This window comes from Epinephelus fuscoguttatus, linkage group LG12, assembly GCF_011397635.1.
Source record: "Epinephelus fuscoguttatus linkage group LG12, E.fuscoguttatus.final_Chr_v1".
Taxonomy (NCBI): domain Eukaryota; kingdom Metazoa; phylum Chordata; class Actinopteri; order Perciformes; family Serranidae; genus Epinephelus; species Epinephelus fuscoguttatus.
In genome coordinates, this window is record NC_064763.1 from 10,910,231 (window position 1) to 10,925,869 (window position 15,639).

A 15,639-nucleotide genomic window follows, 5' to 3' on the forward strand; every position below is an offset into this window, starting at 1 on the left:
CTGAATTAAGATGCAGATGTTCTTTGCTGATTGTGAACGCTTAATTTAACCATTTAGTTTGAGAGTGAATAACGTGCCATGCTTGGATCATGAGTCAAATGACATGCTAATGGCCGGAGCACTTCACTCCGTTCCTGTAAGATGAATCACTCGACTGGAGAAACATATTGTGACTGTAGAATTATAAGGTTACATTTTCCGTCAGGATAGTTTTGAGTCATTGGGGCTTCCAAGGTTAAGCATGCATGGAGAGAATGGCTTTTGTTAAAGAAGTAATTGTGGAAAAAAATATTCTTAAAAGAAATTAGACAGGCAGACATTCATAATGCAGGATAAAATGTGATTATCAAAATTCCGTACAATCTGAAGTAGACTATTATCTCAGACTACAGTATTATAATAAAGGGGTTTTTTCTTTGTCATGTAACCTATGACTCAACTGCACCCCCTTCAGGGCAAATAGGCAAACTAACAGAACTAAACACAGGTGGGATAAACCTCAATTAGGACCCTTTACCTTTTGTTTCAACATAATTGATGCACTTTCGCACAAACTTGAATCCAAACTCATTCAGCTCCACTGCAGAAGTAAAAGACAGACAAAAATGGGCAGATTTAAAAGCAATCAATTATTTTCAGACAAAGGAATACTGATGCATTCAGTGAGATGAGATGTAAAGTACAACTGTGTCTACATCTCATAACATCACAATGTAAGGCTTTGAGCATTATGATGACTGACTTACTTTCAGCTTGCTTGTGAATTGGGGAATGATAGATCTGAAATGAAAAAAAAAATGTAAAAGGAAATTAAAAACATGAAACATGGAAAAATCTACGACTGGCCGTCAGCATAATTATTGAACACATCTTACTTAAAACCGAGAGAAACATTTGATGATGGCAGGAGGACACAAAGCTGAATCCAAACTTCCCAGATACAGTGATAGCTTCCCAGATAGTTTATGAAACTATTAGCACAATGTTCCAGTTCACCTTATGAGCAGATTCAAATGACATGAAAACAATAATCATGGAAACAGAGAGAAAAAAGGATGAGTGGACAGAATGTGTGTCATATTAACTGGTGGAAAACAGGACAGATTCCCAAATCATAAACAACCAAACACATGAAAAGAATTCAGTTTACTTGGGAGCAATATTGCAAAGCTTTAAAATTAAAACCAGTATATAACTACAGGCGTAGTCACCAGTAACTCTCAGCCAGGACGTCTTTTCTTCCCCAAAAATAGCTGGTTTGGTTTTCAGTTTTTTCACTGTGTCGCCCTCCCCACTGATCCACTGATGGCTGTCAGAGGTCAGGGCCAGCAACAGAGCAGCTGGAGACAGTAGAGTCTTGTTCAAGGACTCTTCAGCAGGGACGAGTGCTTGTTGTCACAGGGCACTCTAAGTGCGAAATATCACCATCACGCCCTGATATTGATTTAGACCTGGTAAGAGAATAACTACTTCTTTATTCTCCCATTTGGAAATGACTCAAAATCTCTGAAATCTAACATGTTCTGTTTTGGTATTTTCATGGCACCAAGTTACTTTAATTCAAAAAATAAGATCACATGGAAGCTATTCCTCAAAAAGCAAATCTGGGGCCAAATTCACAAAGCTTCCTAGTATAGAGAGTTACTCCTAGTGACAAAACTCTGAGATAGCTCACAATATTTTATTTATTTATTTAAACTTTATTTAGCCTTTATTTTATAAGAAAAAACCTCTTGAGGTTAAAAATCTTATTATATTTCAAAAGTGTCCTGGCCGAGACTGGTGGCAACATAAACTTACAGCCATACAACATAGACCAAAAATACAAAATAAAAATATACAGCTCTAAAACAAGCAATATAAAACACCTAATGAGATTACTGCAAAGAAAAGCCAAAAAGTATTTCAATATATGCTACAAATGAACCGTAAGAAACATATAACAGGGGCAACTACACATGATTACAGAGACCAGCTAAAATACACCATGACATTGGCATATAGATGACTGCGTACAAAAATCCTGCAACCATGCTTTGAAATGGCCGAGGGGACCCAATGAGTGCAACTTCAATCCAATAACACAATAAAGCTAGAATGAAAGTGATCACAACACTAAGACTTTTGGCAAATGAAAAAAGCTGCAGTTCAGCAGTGATGACTTGGGTCTATGTCAAGTTACCTTCCATCAGCAGGGTAATCACACTAACAATGACAACACTTTCACAGTCTCATATTGTGACACAAATCACATCATTTTCATTTGATGTTTTCACCTTGTAGGCTCACAATAGGACAACCAATCACATATTTAAAAGGAAATTTCAGTTTATTTCAACCTGTCTCCTATCGTCCTAAATTTGTTTCAAGTGACTAGTGACACAGAAATAATAGTTAGCATGTTAGCAACAGGGTCAACCACACCCCTTCAGCAAAGGTAAAACTTTGTGAGAATTCTCCTAAATCACTCTTAAAGGGATAGTGCACCCAAAAATGAAAATTCAGCCATTATCTATTCACCCATATGCCAACGGAGGCTCTGGTGAAGTTTTAGAGTACTCATATTCCTTGCGGAGATCGGCGGGTATAGCAGCCAGCACACCTAATGGTAGACAGCGCCCCAGACTAACGTCCAAGAACACAAAATTGAATCCACAAAGTATCTCCATACTGCTCATCCATAGTGATCCAAGTGTGCTGCAGCCGCAACATAAAAAGTTGTTTCAAAAAACATTATATTAACTCTGTTTTTAGCCTCACTGTAGCCTGTAGCTCTGACTGCTTCTCTGTGCTCCGCGCTCACGTGTGTGCGCCTGCGCGATTTGTTTGAGCCCGAGTATACGGACGGAACTCAGGCTCCTGGACGAAGCAGCCGCTGCAGCTCATGAGCCTGAAGCCAGCCGCAGAATACCGGAGTCAAGCACTGGAAACCTGGTGGTGTAGTTGTTTCAAATGCAAAGCAATGCCAACAGATGAGGAAAGTCTTTGCTGCTCAGACTGGGAATTGGCGATGCCTGCACTTGAGAATCTGGACATCAGTACTGACGAGACTGCAGCTCTTCAGAGATCACTGATAACCCTGAGCGTGCACACGTGAACGCGGAGCACAGAGAAGCAGTCAAAAACAACTTTTATGTCGGGGCTGCAGCCCACTTGGATCACTACGCATGAGCAGTATGGAGATACTTTGTGGATTCAATTTTCGTTCTTGGACGTTAGTCTGGGGTGCCGTCTACCATTAGGTGTGCTAGCTGCTCCACCCGCCGATCTCCGCAAGGGATGTGAGGACTCTAAAACTTCACCAGGGCCTCTGTTGGCATATGGGTGAGTAGATAATGGCTGAATTTTCATTTTTGGGTGCACTATCCCTTTAAGCTAGGAATTCTTGCTAGAATTCTTTAGGCTAAGCTAGGAGCAACTCTGAAAGTATTCTTAGAATGTTTGTGAATACAGCCTCCTGCACAGATAATAAAGCTACCATCAGAGAAACCACTTACTGACAGTGTAAACTGAGCTTTTTCTAGAGTATATTAGGCAAGTTTGAAGAGGAACATGTGAGCATTTTTCTCTTTGTCCAACACTTTAATGCCAAATTCTTTTAACCTATTAGAGGTTCCAGTGGAAAGTGCACAAAGGGGGCCTTGAAGTGATCTGTGGGTGTAGGATTACATTTGTCATATTGGCATGTAGGTTCATGCATGTCAACTGCTTCTTGGTTTGGAAATGTGACAAAGTTTCCGAAAGAGACACTTATGGACTAACGGACGGCTGCCTGTAGAGACCGGCGTCTGCCTGTGTTTGCTTCCAGAGCTCCTGGGGATGTTTAGTATTGGCACAGAACCTCTGAAATTATAGCCAACGTGTGTCTATTTAGGCTCCAACTAACGATTACTTTATTATTGCTTTATTCTGCAGATAATTCTCGATCAATTGCTTATCAGTACTGTCAATAAAATATCAGAAAATAGTGAGAACCCTGGGTGACACCGCCAAATTACTTATTTTTCCCCACCAGCAGTCTAAAAGCCAAAAATATTCAGTTAATACGTGAAAAAATCTGCAGCAAATCCTCACACTGAGGAGCTGGAACTAGTGAGTATTTGGAAATTTTGCCTAAAAAGTGACTTTACAATTTATCTATTTTCACAATAGTTGCTGCTTTCCAGTGTATCAGATGAACACTGTACATTAAAGGTGCAAGAAAGTCAGCATGCTTTCAGAGCAAAGTTCTGGGCTCAAGAGATTAACAATGAGACAGCAGAGTATGAGGAAGTGTCAAAAGTTGTGTGTACAGACACAGGTTGAAACACATGCGAGTATGCAACGGCGTGCTGCACGATGAGTTAACACAGTGTCCATATGACTGCACCTTATATTGCAGCAATTCAAAAGGCTGTAATAAAGTTGAAGAGCCAGTGTGGCAGGAGAGATGACTCTAACAGAACACCATAGAGCTGATCCTTGTCCGGACTGAGAGCTCAGACTGCAGACCTGGCAGTCGCGCATTGCAGTGGATCTTTGCTTGACAATATTTGGGCAGAGCGGGTGGAAAAGCTCTTGTGAAATCTGCATGATATACAGAAGTCATTAGGGAAGTTGCACAGGAAGAGGGCACTGAGAAGTGTGCCTTGTGTTATTTTCACATCCTCTAATAGCGACGGTCTATTCGTTTTGTCCACACGACAGCTACCATTTAACCTATAACCTTAACCTTAATATAAAAGAACTCTGAGAAAATTGCTAGTGAGGAAAATTGGTATTTCATGGCTTAAAAACTGCTGAATACAGAAACAGACTGTGGGAGCAGTAAGGTTTTCCAGATCAAACATTTGGCATTTTTTTCCAGAGAGTTCAGTTTTCCATTAACACCTTAAAATGACTGAGGATGAAAAGCAAGGAAAAAAAAAACAATACAATGGTGTGAAGTCAGCCCTGCTGTAAGGGGACATTAAGACTAACCCGGTGCCATCATTCAGATCTACGCTGATGGCATGATGTGCCTAACAAGCTTCATACCATCTAACACATCTGTAATAGAGAAGCCATAATGAGATCATCCATGCCTACATCCTGTGGGACTTAACAGTTGTCACATGTGAGCTGCCATGTGTCTTACATGATGGATTTAATAACGAAACATGACACTGTTTCCTTAAAACCAATAAATATCATCATTTAAAACAACACACAACTTAACTAATTAATCATTCATTTGTTCCACACTTCAACAGACAGATATTGGTACTATAGAACACATGTAATTGGGTGCAATCCAATTAGGAAGCTGCGAGTGAGATTAATCTTGATAACTTAGTTTCCTTCCTCTTAAACAAAGTTGTTTTTACAGATTTAACTACCTGCCAACATAGAAGGAGATGTGATTTAAAACAGGGTTGGACAGACTCTGTTAAACAGATTGGAAATGGAAAGTTTAATACGTCAGCACAATAGCCAGTAGCCATGTCTCCCCTCAGTAAGCAGACTCCATATTGCATTGTAGATATCTTTGGCAGAAAAGCAGCCTTCACAAAAATTATATCTCAGAGAAGAATAACCCAAAATGAGATGAGAAATGAACTCACAGGCTCTTTTCCATCCATGGCCTCCATCCACAGCTTCCTGTCTCCCTCCGAAAGAGCTTGGAAAGTGACGGGTGTGTTTCTATGGAAACAGTAACAAATGCCATTAAAGAGGCCAAGGTTGCAATTAAGTTATTCAGTGACACGATGCAGTGCTACAGTATCCAACAATTGCAAACAATTAGTTTTTTTAAGCTCTTACACATTTGTCAAGCAGAACAGGTTGGACACCACAAGAAGAAAAACTTATTTGAAGTAACACGCCGATGTTAATGATGGAGGTAGCGAATGGAGATGAATAAGACAAGCATGTAGAGATGATGAAAATCCATTGTTGCAATCTGTCTTCTACAGAAGAAACAAAATCTGGTGCCAAATTTTACAGCTTGTGGGCTACTGAATCAATTGTTAACTAAGACAACTGTTTAAAAGTCTTTCTGCCAACTGCACTAATCAACTAACTATGAAAACCTTAAAACTCTTATAAAATAACTTTTCTATTGACAGCTAAATATATAATCCTAGTGTCTGTCAAAGCCATGATGTTCGTGGGGAAGGGGGCTGTAGCAGCAGACTTGTATTTCTAGAAACTGCTAGAACACAACTCATAGACACAACAGTAGCCCCTTTTACACTGCCTGTTGAATGCGGGAATATCACGCCATTATCCACCTCCCTATAAAAGGTGCAATCACAGAATGCGGGGAAGGAGTTGTATTGCCTTTAAGCCAACAGCAGAGGTAGCCACAGCACCTAATTGTCATCTGTCTATGAGGGACAGCCGTGGAGAAACCCACTGCCAGCAGCTAGAAGCAGTTAGTAGCTAGCTCAGAGATGAAAAACAGTGGCAAAAAATGTCGGAGACGATAAGGTCTGGGAGCTATCATACATCAAAGACGGTAAATGATTGTTATTGCCATGTTATGCCATTGTTATCAGCCTGTTTTACACTGACTCTTCTGAGGTGGGAATGTAGCACTGTTTTTTCACCTTGCCGTTCTGTATAAAAGGTACAATCGTGAAATGGAGGGACAGAGTTGTCTCATCTCTAAGCAGGCAGCAAGTCTGCAGCTAACAGCACTTAGCAGTTATCTCAAGTGTAAAAAAAACAGCAGCTGAAAATGTCTAAAAAATAGTGAGACAGGTCCTGGAGGTCCACACCCTCTGAGCAGAGGACAAGATGAGCTGCCATATAACAGGGACAGTAAATGATTGTTATTGCCATGTAATGCCATTGTTGCGTTACACGTCATGCCCGTCAGGATGCTGGCATGCTTTTTAAAATCAAACACTGGGGCAGCATGAGGCCTCCCCTTTTTGGTTCTGCATAAAAAGACAAAGGCTGTGTAATGGAGGGACATAACAGCAGTCCTAAAGTGTGAACTTTGTGTAAAAAGGGCTACTGTCTGTGGCAAAGTAAGTGGTGGCCGTATGCAACCTCAAAAGCAACTGCTGCAATATGCCATAAAATGGAAAGAAGATGGAATTAGGCACAACTGGATAATTAATTTTCACCATAAAAGACAAAAATGGTGCATAAAAATTCACTAGAATGCAGGAAATTAGTTGTCTGACCCTCAGATTTGGTTTGATACGTGTCCCACCAGATGCTGACACAAAACCTTCGCCCTTGATTTCAGGAACACTCAGGCTTGCCTTAAACCATCTTGAGCCAACAACATTACCTTCTACACTAGACTGCACTGCCACCTTCAGTTTATCAAATGGCCAGCTCCTCAGTGTACTGTTGTTCAGTTCATACACTGGTACAAACTAGTTGCTCAACATTCAGAGACACTTTTTAAGCAATTAATGAATAATTCAAGCAGCTTTTAAACCTTTAAAAACACCCCGTTGACACTCCGAGTATTTCCACAGATTTCAAGAAACCTAAATATGACAGAACAGCCTATGGCTCAGGTGCATTTTGTACTGAATGGCCTGCTTATATAAATATGAGCTTGTAATGTTCCTTCTCCTAAAATCACAGAGTTTGCCATCTGTTTCCAGCCCATCCCTGTTGCTTAGGGATTGTTTGGGCTAGAGTCCATTTAGCCCCCACACTCTGTCCTTGTGAGCCACCTGTTCACCTCACCGCCCGGACCTGTTTATCCCACAAGGCTTTCGTGTTGCCTCATCTCTCAGTGTCACAGATTTGTTTGCACTAACCTCTCATTAGTTTCCACGTCAAAGCAGAAGCGCTTGTCTATGGACTCTGTCTTGCGGCGGATGCAGGATTTCAGTGTCAGCTGCGTCGTGCCCTGCAGAAAGAAAGACAAACCAACTTGGTACGTGTGATGGAGACAATGACAGCAGAGTGATGACATATACTGGCTACAGATACTGTGGATGTTGGAGCATGTTTGTCTGGGGTTGAATTGTAATAATTACATATTTCCTTTCAGTGAAGCACCTGTTTAGTAGTAGGCTTCTGTTCACAAGGCACCATGACCAGCTGTCTCCCCTCCTTGTGATACTTGCAATAATATTTGACCCATGACACGCCCAAAGCCCCTGATGGGAGAAAAAAACAGGTCAGGCCTTGTCAGAGGGAATTCCAGCAAGTACAAGCATCACGCTTCTGAATAAACATCAAGTACACGTACACTTCTCCTGACAGTACAGATAACCCTCCATGGGCAGCAAACTGTGCATTTTACTGATCTGGGATGGGTGTTTCATCCTCTTCATCAGCTCCTCCATCTCCTCGCTAGTGCTCTCGTAGTGGTTTCTCGTCTGCCGGCAAAACCAGACACCTGCTTTAAAATCTTATGGACATCCCATTAAACGAAATCAAATCTCACTTATGGCAATAATTTGCTGCCAGTAACACCACTTACATTCTGCAAGCTGAGCTGCAGTTCTTGCTTGTAAGGCATGAAGTCCTGAGTCATCTCCACTGTCAAGTTGTTGAGCGTAAAAATGCTGTGAAGAAACGCCAGCACCTGTCCAACCAAAGAAAGAGTTACTGCTTTTGAAAGAGCCAAACAGAAGAACCACTGCCAAGAAGAATAGATGGAAAATTTGGGGCATTTTGATTTATCATCTATCATCAGTGTGTAGAATTTAGTGGCATCTAGCAGTGAGGATTGCAGATTGCAACCAGCTGAAACTTCTCCCATGTGCCAAGCGCAAACTCTCAGTTAGGATTCCTTAGGTGTTCACTGTCTGGGAGGTTTTTACCAAGAGATGAATTATCTGCAGACCACCACAGACAGTATAATCATGAACCAGGTGATTAAACACAGAATGAACATAGTTAAAACACTTAATAGAGCAGTTTCATGTTGAAAAACTTAGGCTTGCTGCAGAGGGGCTGCAACCAGCCAATCTGAATGGCCCTTCTAGAGTTAATGTTTGGTTTGTCTGTTCAGGGCTAATGCAGAAACATGGTGGTGCAACATGGCGAACTCCTAGACAAGCACCCACTCCCTATGTAGATATAAACGGCTCATTCTAAGGTAACGAAAACACAGCGATTCTTATTTTCAGCTGACTATACACAAGAAAACATACTTACAATATTACAATCCATTTCTGCCAATATATCCCCCTAAGTTCTATACACTGGACCTTAAAGTGTAGTGTATTTCCTTCCTCGCTCTCCAGTTACATGTGTGTTGCAGTAAAAAGACCACAGATAGCACTCACCGGCTCCACCACATCAAACTTCTTCCTGTCCTGCACCTGATGGATCTGGTACACATACTCCACTGACGACTCATAGAAGTTCACTCGCTCTCTGTCAAGAAGATCATCAGCCTGTAGTAGGAAAAGACATATTAGACAGTGACCTCTGTGTTGCTTTCAGTTCTACATTTCACTATATAGCTGATGAATCCTTATTGTACCTCTTGAAGCTGACTCTCTTTCTTCTTGGCGGAGAGATTCAGGTGTTTGTCTACCTGGGAGTGATATTTTTCACTCTCTTTCTCAAACTTCTTTTTCTTTTCCTGCAGGACAAATGAGATCATTTTGAATATAGTACGTGTTACATGTAGCTGACGATGGTCCAAGCAGTGGCCGGTGCTTGGTATTCAGTCCACTTTTTCCAACATGGCAACTAAGTCACAAACATTCTCATTTTACAGCTAAACAGTACACTAAAATACTTTTCTGAAAACATTTGAGAAACAGCCAGTGCAATCTCAGAAACATGATTGACAGCTGCATTAGAGACTCCTCAACTCAGAGTTTCTAGCAAATGTGATTAGAAGAAGTAGGAGGAGGGTCTTCATTTTTTTCATAGACTATTTGTCACATATAATACCGTGTGTATGTAGTGACCATTTCAGCAAATAAGTTATTTTCATAGAAGTTACTAACTACAGCCTTTAGACAACAAATAGGACCAAACCGACCTAAAGATAGTTCATTAACATCCAATTAAAAATCAGTCTAAAAGGACACATTTGAAATATTACAGGCAGTGTCAATGCAGACATACTTGAGTTCATCTAGTAGGACTCTGGGAGTATGCAGAAAAGAAAAGCTGTTCTAGTAAATTTTATCCTTCCAACACTTCCTCTGTTGTTGTCTTCTCTTTTGAGCATTGTACACTCGCACTCATCGTAAAGGACATAATTCCCTTTTTCCGCTCATTAAGAAAACCCTGATTTTCTCAACCAGGACATTATTCTGTTGTTGTTGTTATTAGGGCTGTCAGCATTAACGCATTTATGGCAATGCCACTGAGGTTTGAACTTAGCGTGTCAGTTATTTTTAAAATTGTGTCAATCGCGCCATAATCAAGCTGCCGCAACGGCTTCCTGCTTCCTGCTGCCACAGTAATGGAAAATAACGACAACACTTTTTAACGCCTCATTTCACTTTTAAAAACTCCCAGGGGGCTCAGCTGACAAGTCAAACGTATTATGCACCTTGTGTCAAACAGAATTAAAATATCACTGCACTACTTTAAGTTTGAGCTACCACCTATGAGCTGAGCACAGACATGCAGCTAATCAGACAGATGTCAGCAGACAACTGCATCACCAGTGCCAGCAAAGCAATAATTTGGAGTGTGTGAATCGCCACAGACCTGTGGTTGAAACTAAATTAAAGAAGTTAAGTACAGCGCTTGCTTGGGCAGCAACTGACTGAACCCCAATCAACATCATCATTTGCAGTGTTTTGTTACATTTAGTTATTGGAACAAGCAGAAACATTGTTGGATAAGCCATACATTAAAACATGACTTGTTATCAATATGGTTTTAACATGAAGTAATTGTCTAAGTCATCTAGGACCTGTATATTTCATGCACATTACAATTCCACTTGTGGACTAAATGAGCATCAGCACAGCAGCGAGAATTACAGAAAGCTGCTGGTTAATAAATACACTGGAAAGTGGAAAGAAACTCTTATAATCACCAGAGCACAACCAGACAGAAACTCAAATGTCACTGTGAATAATCAAGGTGATATCCCACAGAGTTCCCTGATGACTTTAAAAGCAAAATAAAATGTTGGTGAAGCAGCACAGGGGGCCAAACCTTGGAAAAACATGAGCTGTTCTCAACCTACAAAACTGCTTTCAACAAAATGTCTTTCCACATTAAAGTTTCTGTCAAAGAGGAAGAACAGACTATATATTAGTGATCTTAAATGGGTTCATGTTTCACGCACAAATAGATTTGGGGAAGTAGGTCCTGACAACCTGTTTGGTCTGTGTAAACGCTTCAGGAAGGTATGTTGTACAATGATGCATAGCAACAGGAGAACAATGCTTTCAGTGCTGACTCAAGACCTGACTACAGCGGAGGACTAGCTGAAAACACTCACTTTTGTGACTCCTATTTGCTCCTTCCTGAACTTCTCCAACGGCTTGATGAGCAGATCGGAGGCGTTCTGGACCTGGACAGGCAAACATGGAGCAGCCATTATTGTGGTGCATCTACATGCACAAACACACAGTGTACGTACTATATCACCATATGTACGACACACTCTTTCACACAGTACATTTGTAGGCAATGTGGGATATCAGTGAGGCACAAACATCTCAAGTATGAGTGTGGGAAAAATAATAACGCTGCTCTTCCACACCACCACAAACGCAATTTATTAGATGACCTCCATTTTGAAAATAAGATCTGAATCCAGAAAACCCAGTTCAACAGGAACTGCTACTCCTACAGTCATGACTTGATGGCTAAAGTGCAAGAGGATCAAAGAGAGAATTGGTGTTGTGTTAGTAAAAATGGACAAATGTGGGAGAAGTAGTGTGTAATGACAATATAAATTATCTAAATGAAGCTAAAGGGTTAAAATACAATGCTATAACACCAGAGAACAAAATATTTAGTATTTACTGTCTAATAAAATGTGTGAAATATCAGCAAAAGTGATAAAAACTGTATGAAACTGGACCGACATGCAGGTAATATGAAACCTTTACAAAAAGGGAACAAGAAATTCATGGGGGGAAGTGATAGCAAAACTATTACCAGCGTTCCTCTCAACAGGCACACCCAAGGCCACACATTTACACACTCAGTATCTAGGTATGTGCATGTGTGTTGTTGTGGTAGCATATCTCAATCAACAGAGACAGACAGAATGTCCACGGTACACAAATTAGTGTTAATTTTGCATCACACAGAAACATAAGTTAGATATCCACAACAGAATATACCAAAGGTTTCCTTCCAAGTGGTTTTATCTTTCAGCAGGATATATTAATGTGGTTTCTATTGTCTTATGAGCGTTTAAATAGGATGCAGAGTCAGCGAGGAGGAAGTTGATAACCCACCAGCATCATCCTGTCGTGCTCCACTTCCTGCAGAAGTCCGGCAAACTCCTGGAACGACTGAGCTGCGGATGAAAATGCAAACATGACGACTGGAATAAACATCATCACGCATTCTTATCTTGAGTGTCTGACGCAAGAAACGCAGTTGGAAAGATTGCAAATGTGCATTAGAATAGACTTTATGATGATAATATTTACAGCTCTTTCTTTTTTTAAACACATTTGTCATTGAGCTGGAGGTTTTTCCAAACTGTTTTGTTTCCTGATTCTTCACATTCAGGTTGTGAGGCATTCCCAAGTGGCTGCCAGAAATGTTTCTCTCCTCTAAGGTCACACAGACTTTAAGGTAGCAGCTTATTCTGAGGTCAAATGTGTATTTATCCATGTGGTATAAGTAAACAGCAAAGCCTGCTGGAGGAAGGTATGAAGTGTTCACTAAATGTAAACTATGTTAAGGACCATGTTTGTATTATCTTACCAATGTTGATCTCATCATCAGTCAGGGAGTCACCGATGAAGTCGAACTGGAACGTGCTGAGAGTCTGGGAAAACTTCTGTACAGCCAAAGAATATCCTGTATGGAAACAACATTTAGTCCTTTTAAAACATCTGAAGTGAATACAATATAAAGTTCTTTATCCTTTGAATTCAACCCAAATCTCATAAAAATTTAAGTGCAGACCAGGAATATTGCTACTGTGTGTTTTTCTTTTTTCTCTGGTAGGAAAGTCTAAAGTATGATAGACACCCTTGGCAGAGTTCATCAGCACTACAGTTTGCAGTCTATATTATCCCTGCTTTGTCTGGGTTTTATTATCAAAACAAAACAGTCTGTCAGATCAATATTGTCAGGGGTTTTGCCTGCGGAGCTTGGCTAACATCATATTCTAAATCCCTCCTTAAATCCCTATTTCTGTAATGGAACAGTTTTCAGTCTTCACATTATTTCACATATTTTTTTTCCATGAACAAACTGTGTGTTTTGTATGAGTTGTTTATTTTGGATTCCTGCTTTAACAGTGCCTTTTTATGGGGCCTTTATTGCAGACAAAGTGCAGGGCAGGACAGACACATCTCCAACACAGAGAGCTGCAGATCTGTGTTTAAAATGAAGTTAAGTGAGTCCTCATCTTTCATGAATATGTCTTGGTGCAGCTCACCCCAACAACGAGCACTCGTGACCTCTGGCTATTATCTGGACTGAATATACAGTAGGACTCTCACCACTCTGCAGTACTGCCACAGCACCTACAATGACACTTTCTGTTTTCGAGGTGAAAAGCTGGTCACTGGTGATTTAGACAGACAGAATGGTGTATTGGCCACTCAAAAAACACAGTGTTGGCCATCATGGGTGCCATAGTGACCCACATATACACATTTACTGGGTGCTGTCACTGGTCCCATTCTACAACCAGCAGCAGAGGGATGACAACACAAGCAGACAGATGTTGTGTTGTTTGGGAACAAACAGAGCCGCTCATCCTGCACATCTGCACCAGATCCATGGCCTTTCAATGCAGGCTGTTTGGTCCTCACCCAGGGGAGCACTTGCACCCCCCACCCCCCACCCACATTGATCCTGTAGGCCCTTAAAGAGGCCCCACTGATGCTGATGTCATACGTCATCACGCCACTACATTCACATGCAATGAACAAAAAGCTGATGTAAAGACAGTTGTAAGCATGCTTACCTTTGATAGCAGTGATCACACTGTTGCCATCTTTTATCAGCTCTTTGAGGAATTTGCTCGTCCTCTCCAGCTCCAGCTCATAACACTTGAGAGTCTCTCTGAAGTCCGGACTGTCCAGATAGCAGTCACTAAACTCCAGGGGAGGATGCCCCATCTTCAGGACAACTGGGTTTCACACAATAGAAGCACTGAATTAGTTCTGGTGAGCCACGCAGCCTACGCTCGTCTACCGTACACTGCTCATTGCTGCTCGGTTGAAGCGACTGCACACTCTCATCTGTTCATAGGAGCAGAAACCATGGTGTCCGTGGGAGCCTGCGGCAGCCGCTGGTCAAATATGAAGTGCACTAAACAGTGAAGAGCCACGGTTTTGGTTCACTTCCTTCTTTCCTTCGTCTGACGCGCAGTTAATACTGTAATTTAGTTGTGTCCTGGTCCTCTTTACCACTTTTTCCTTGTTGCGGTGTCGTGATTAGAAGAGCGGCTAGAATCCATTTGGACGCGTCCCATTCTGAAGTGTTTGGCACTTTCATGAAACCTCCGTCCGTCCTTTGCCTTGACTTGAAACCACTTTTTAATTCAGTAAGTGCGAACACCCAATTAAATCATTATATACACGTTACTGAATATATTTGTATTTTTCTTACGCGTCCTCGAGTTTCACATCCTCACAAAGAGCGTGATACGAGGCTAAACGGAACGCAACCATCTGGCTATGGACTCACTTAAAACTTCCCCTTTTCCACACCCAGGAGGTTCTTAAAGGGGCTGCTGCTGCTGTTGACGATGCTGCTTTCAAGTGCTGTCGGAAATCTCTCATGTTAGGATCCTGAACCAACAGATAAGTCAAAATAAATGGGTAATAACAACTGGAAAAGAGGGACTGAAGAAATCAGTATAGCACAGTAATTATATATACATTATAAATATATATGATATATAGATACAACCATTATTTATAAAAGGAAAATAATTAATAGCAGGAGATTACATTGTGCTTTATATGGTTCTGATATTAGAGATACAACAGGCTACATTTTGCACATAGTCAGCAGCTAAAGTAAAGACAGTCTCTCCATATTTTCTTGAGGCGCATTGTTCACCTAAAGCAGTGGTTGGGACCTCCATGAATGAATGCAAGATAAATGTAAGAGGTCACAAGTTAGGGAGGAAATACTGGATAATTTTATCTTGAAATTATTCAGAAAGAAAATTATCCAGTAAAAGGTACATTTTTTACTCTTAGAATATAATTTAAGAAAGTAAAGGGGAAAATACTTTTTGCTTGAACTGGTTACAAGTAGTTGTTGCTAGTAGACAGTAGATTGCATTCAAAGGGATCACAAGCCTGAAAGGTTGTGAACAGCAAAGAATGGGTTTATGACCATAAACAGGATACATTTAGGTGCAATTACCACCACACAGCCTCCAATGAGGTCCTCCTAAGCGGTGGTTCCTCACCAGGAGTCTGGGTTAGGGAGTTCCAGGGGGTCCCCAGAAAACTGGGGAATAGTTTTAATATTTAATTCACACTAAAGGTAAGCCCTGAGTAAGAGTCAAGAGTGACTATTCTGACCAGAAGTTTAACTTTCTCCATGGTTATCTCATTA

At 40.9% G+C, this 15,639-nt stretch overlaps 1 protein-coding gene across 1 annotated transcript in view; it reads right to left on the reverse strand.

Moving 5' to 3' along the window:
- Positions 1-14,730, reverse strand: part of LOC125898063 (oligophrenin-1-like) — a 28,633-nt gene extending 13,903 nt beyond the window's left edge. Inside the window, 13 exon segments of the mRNA XM_049591687.1 lie at positions 518-580; positions 747-780; positions 5,583-5,661; positions 7,749-7,840; positions 7,993-8,093; positions 8,186-8,315; positions 8,420-8,524; positions 9,231-9,341; positions 9,431-9,532; positions 11,366-11,437; positions 12,336-12,397; positions 12,814-12,909; positions 14,030-14,730. Coding sequence (XP_049447644.1) covers positions 518-580; positions 747-780; positions 5,583-5,661; positions 7,749-7,840; positions 7,993-8,093; positions 8,186-8,315; positions 8,420-8,524; positions 9,231-9,341; positions 9,431-9,532; positions 11,366-11,437; positions 12,336-12,397; positions 12,814-12,909; positions 14,030-14,183 — 1,201 coding nt within the window. The 5' untranslated portion in view covers positions 14,184-14,730.
- Positions 14,731-15,639: the final 909 nt, after the last annotated feature.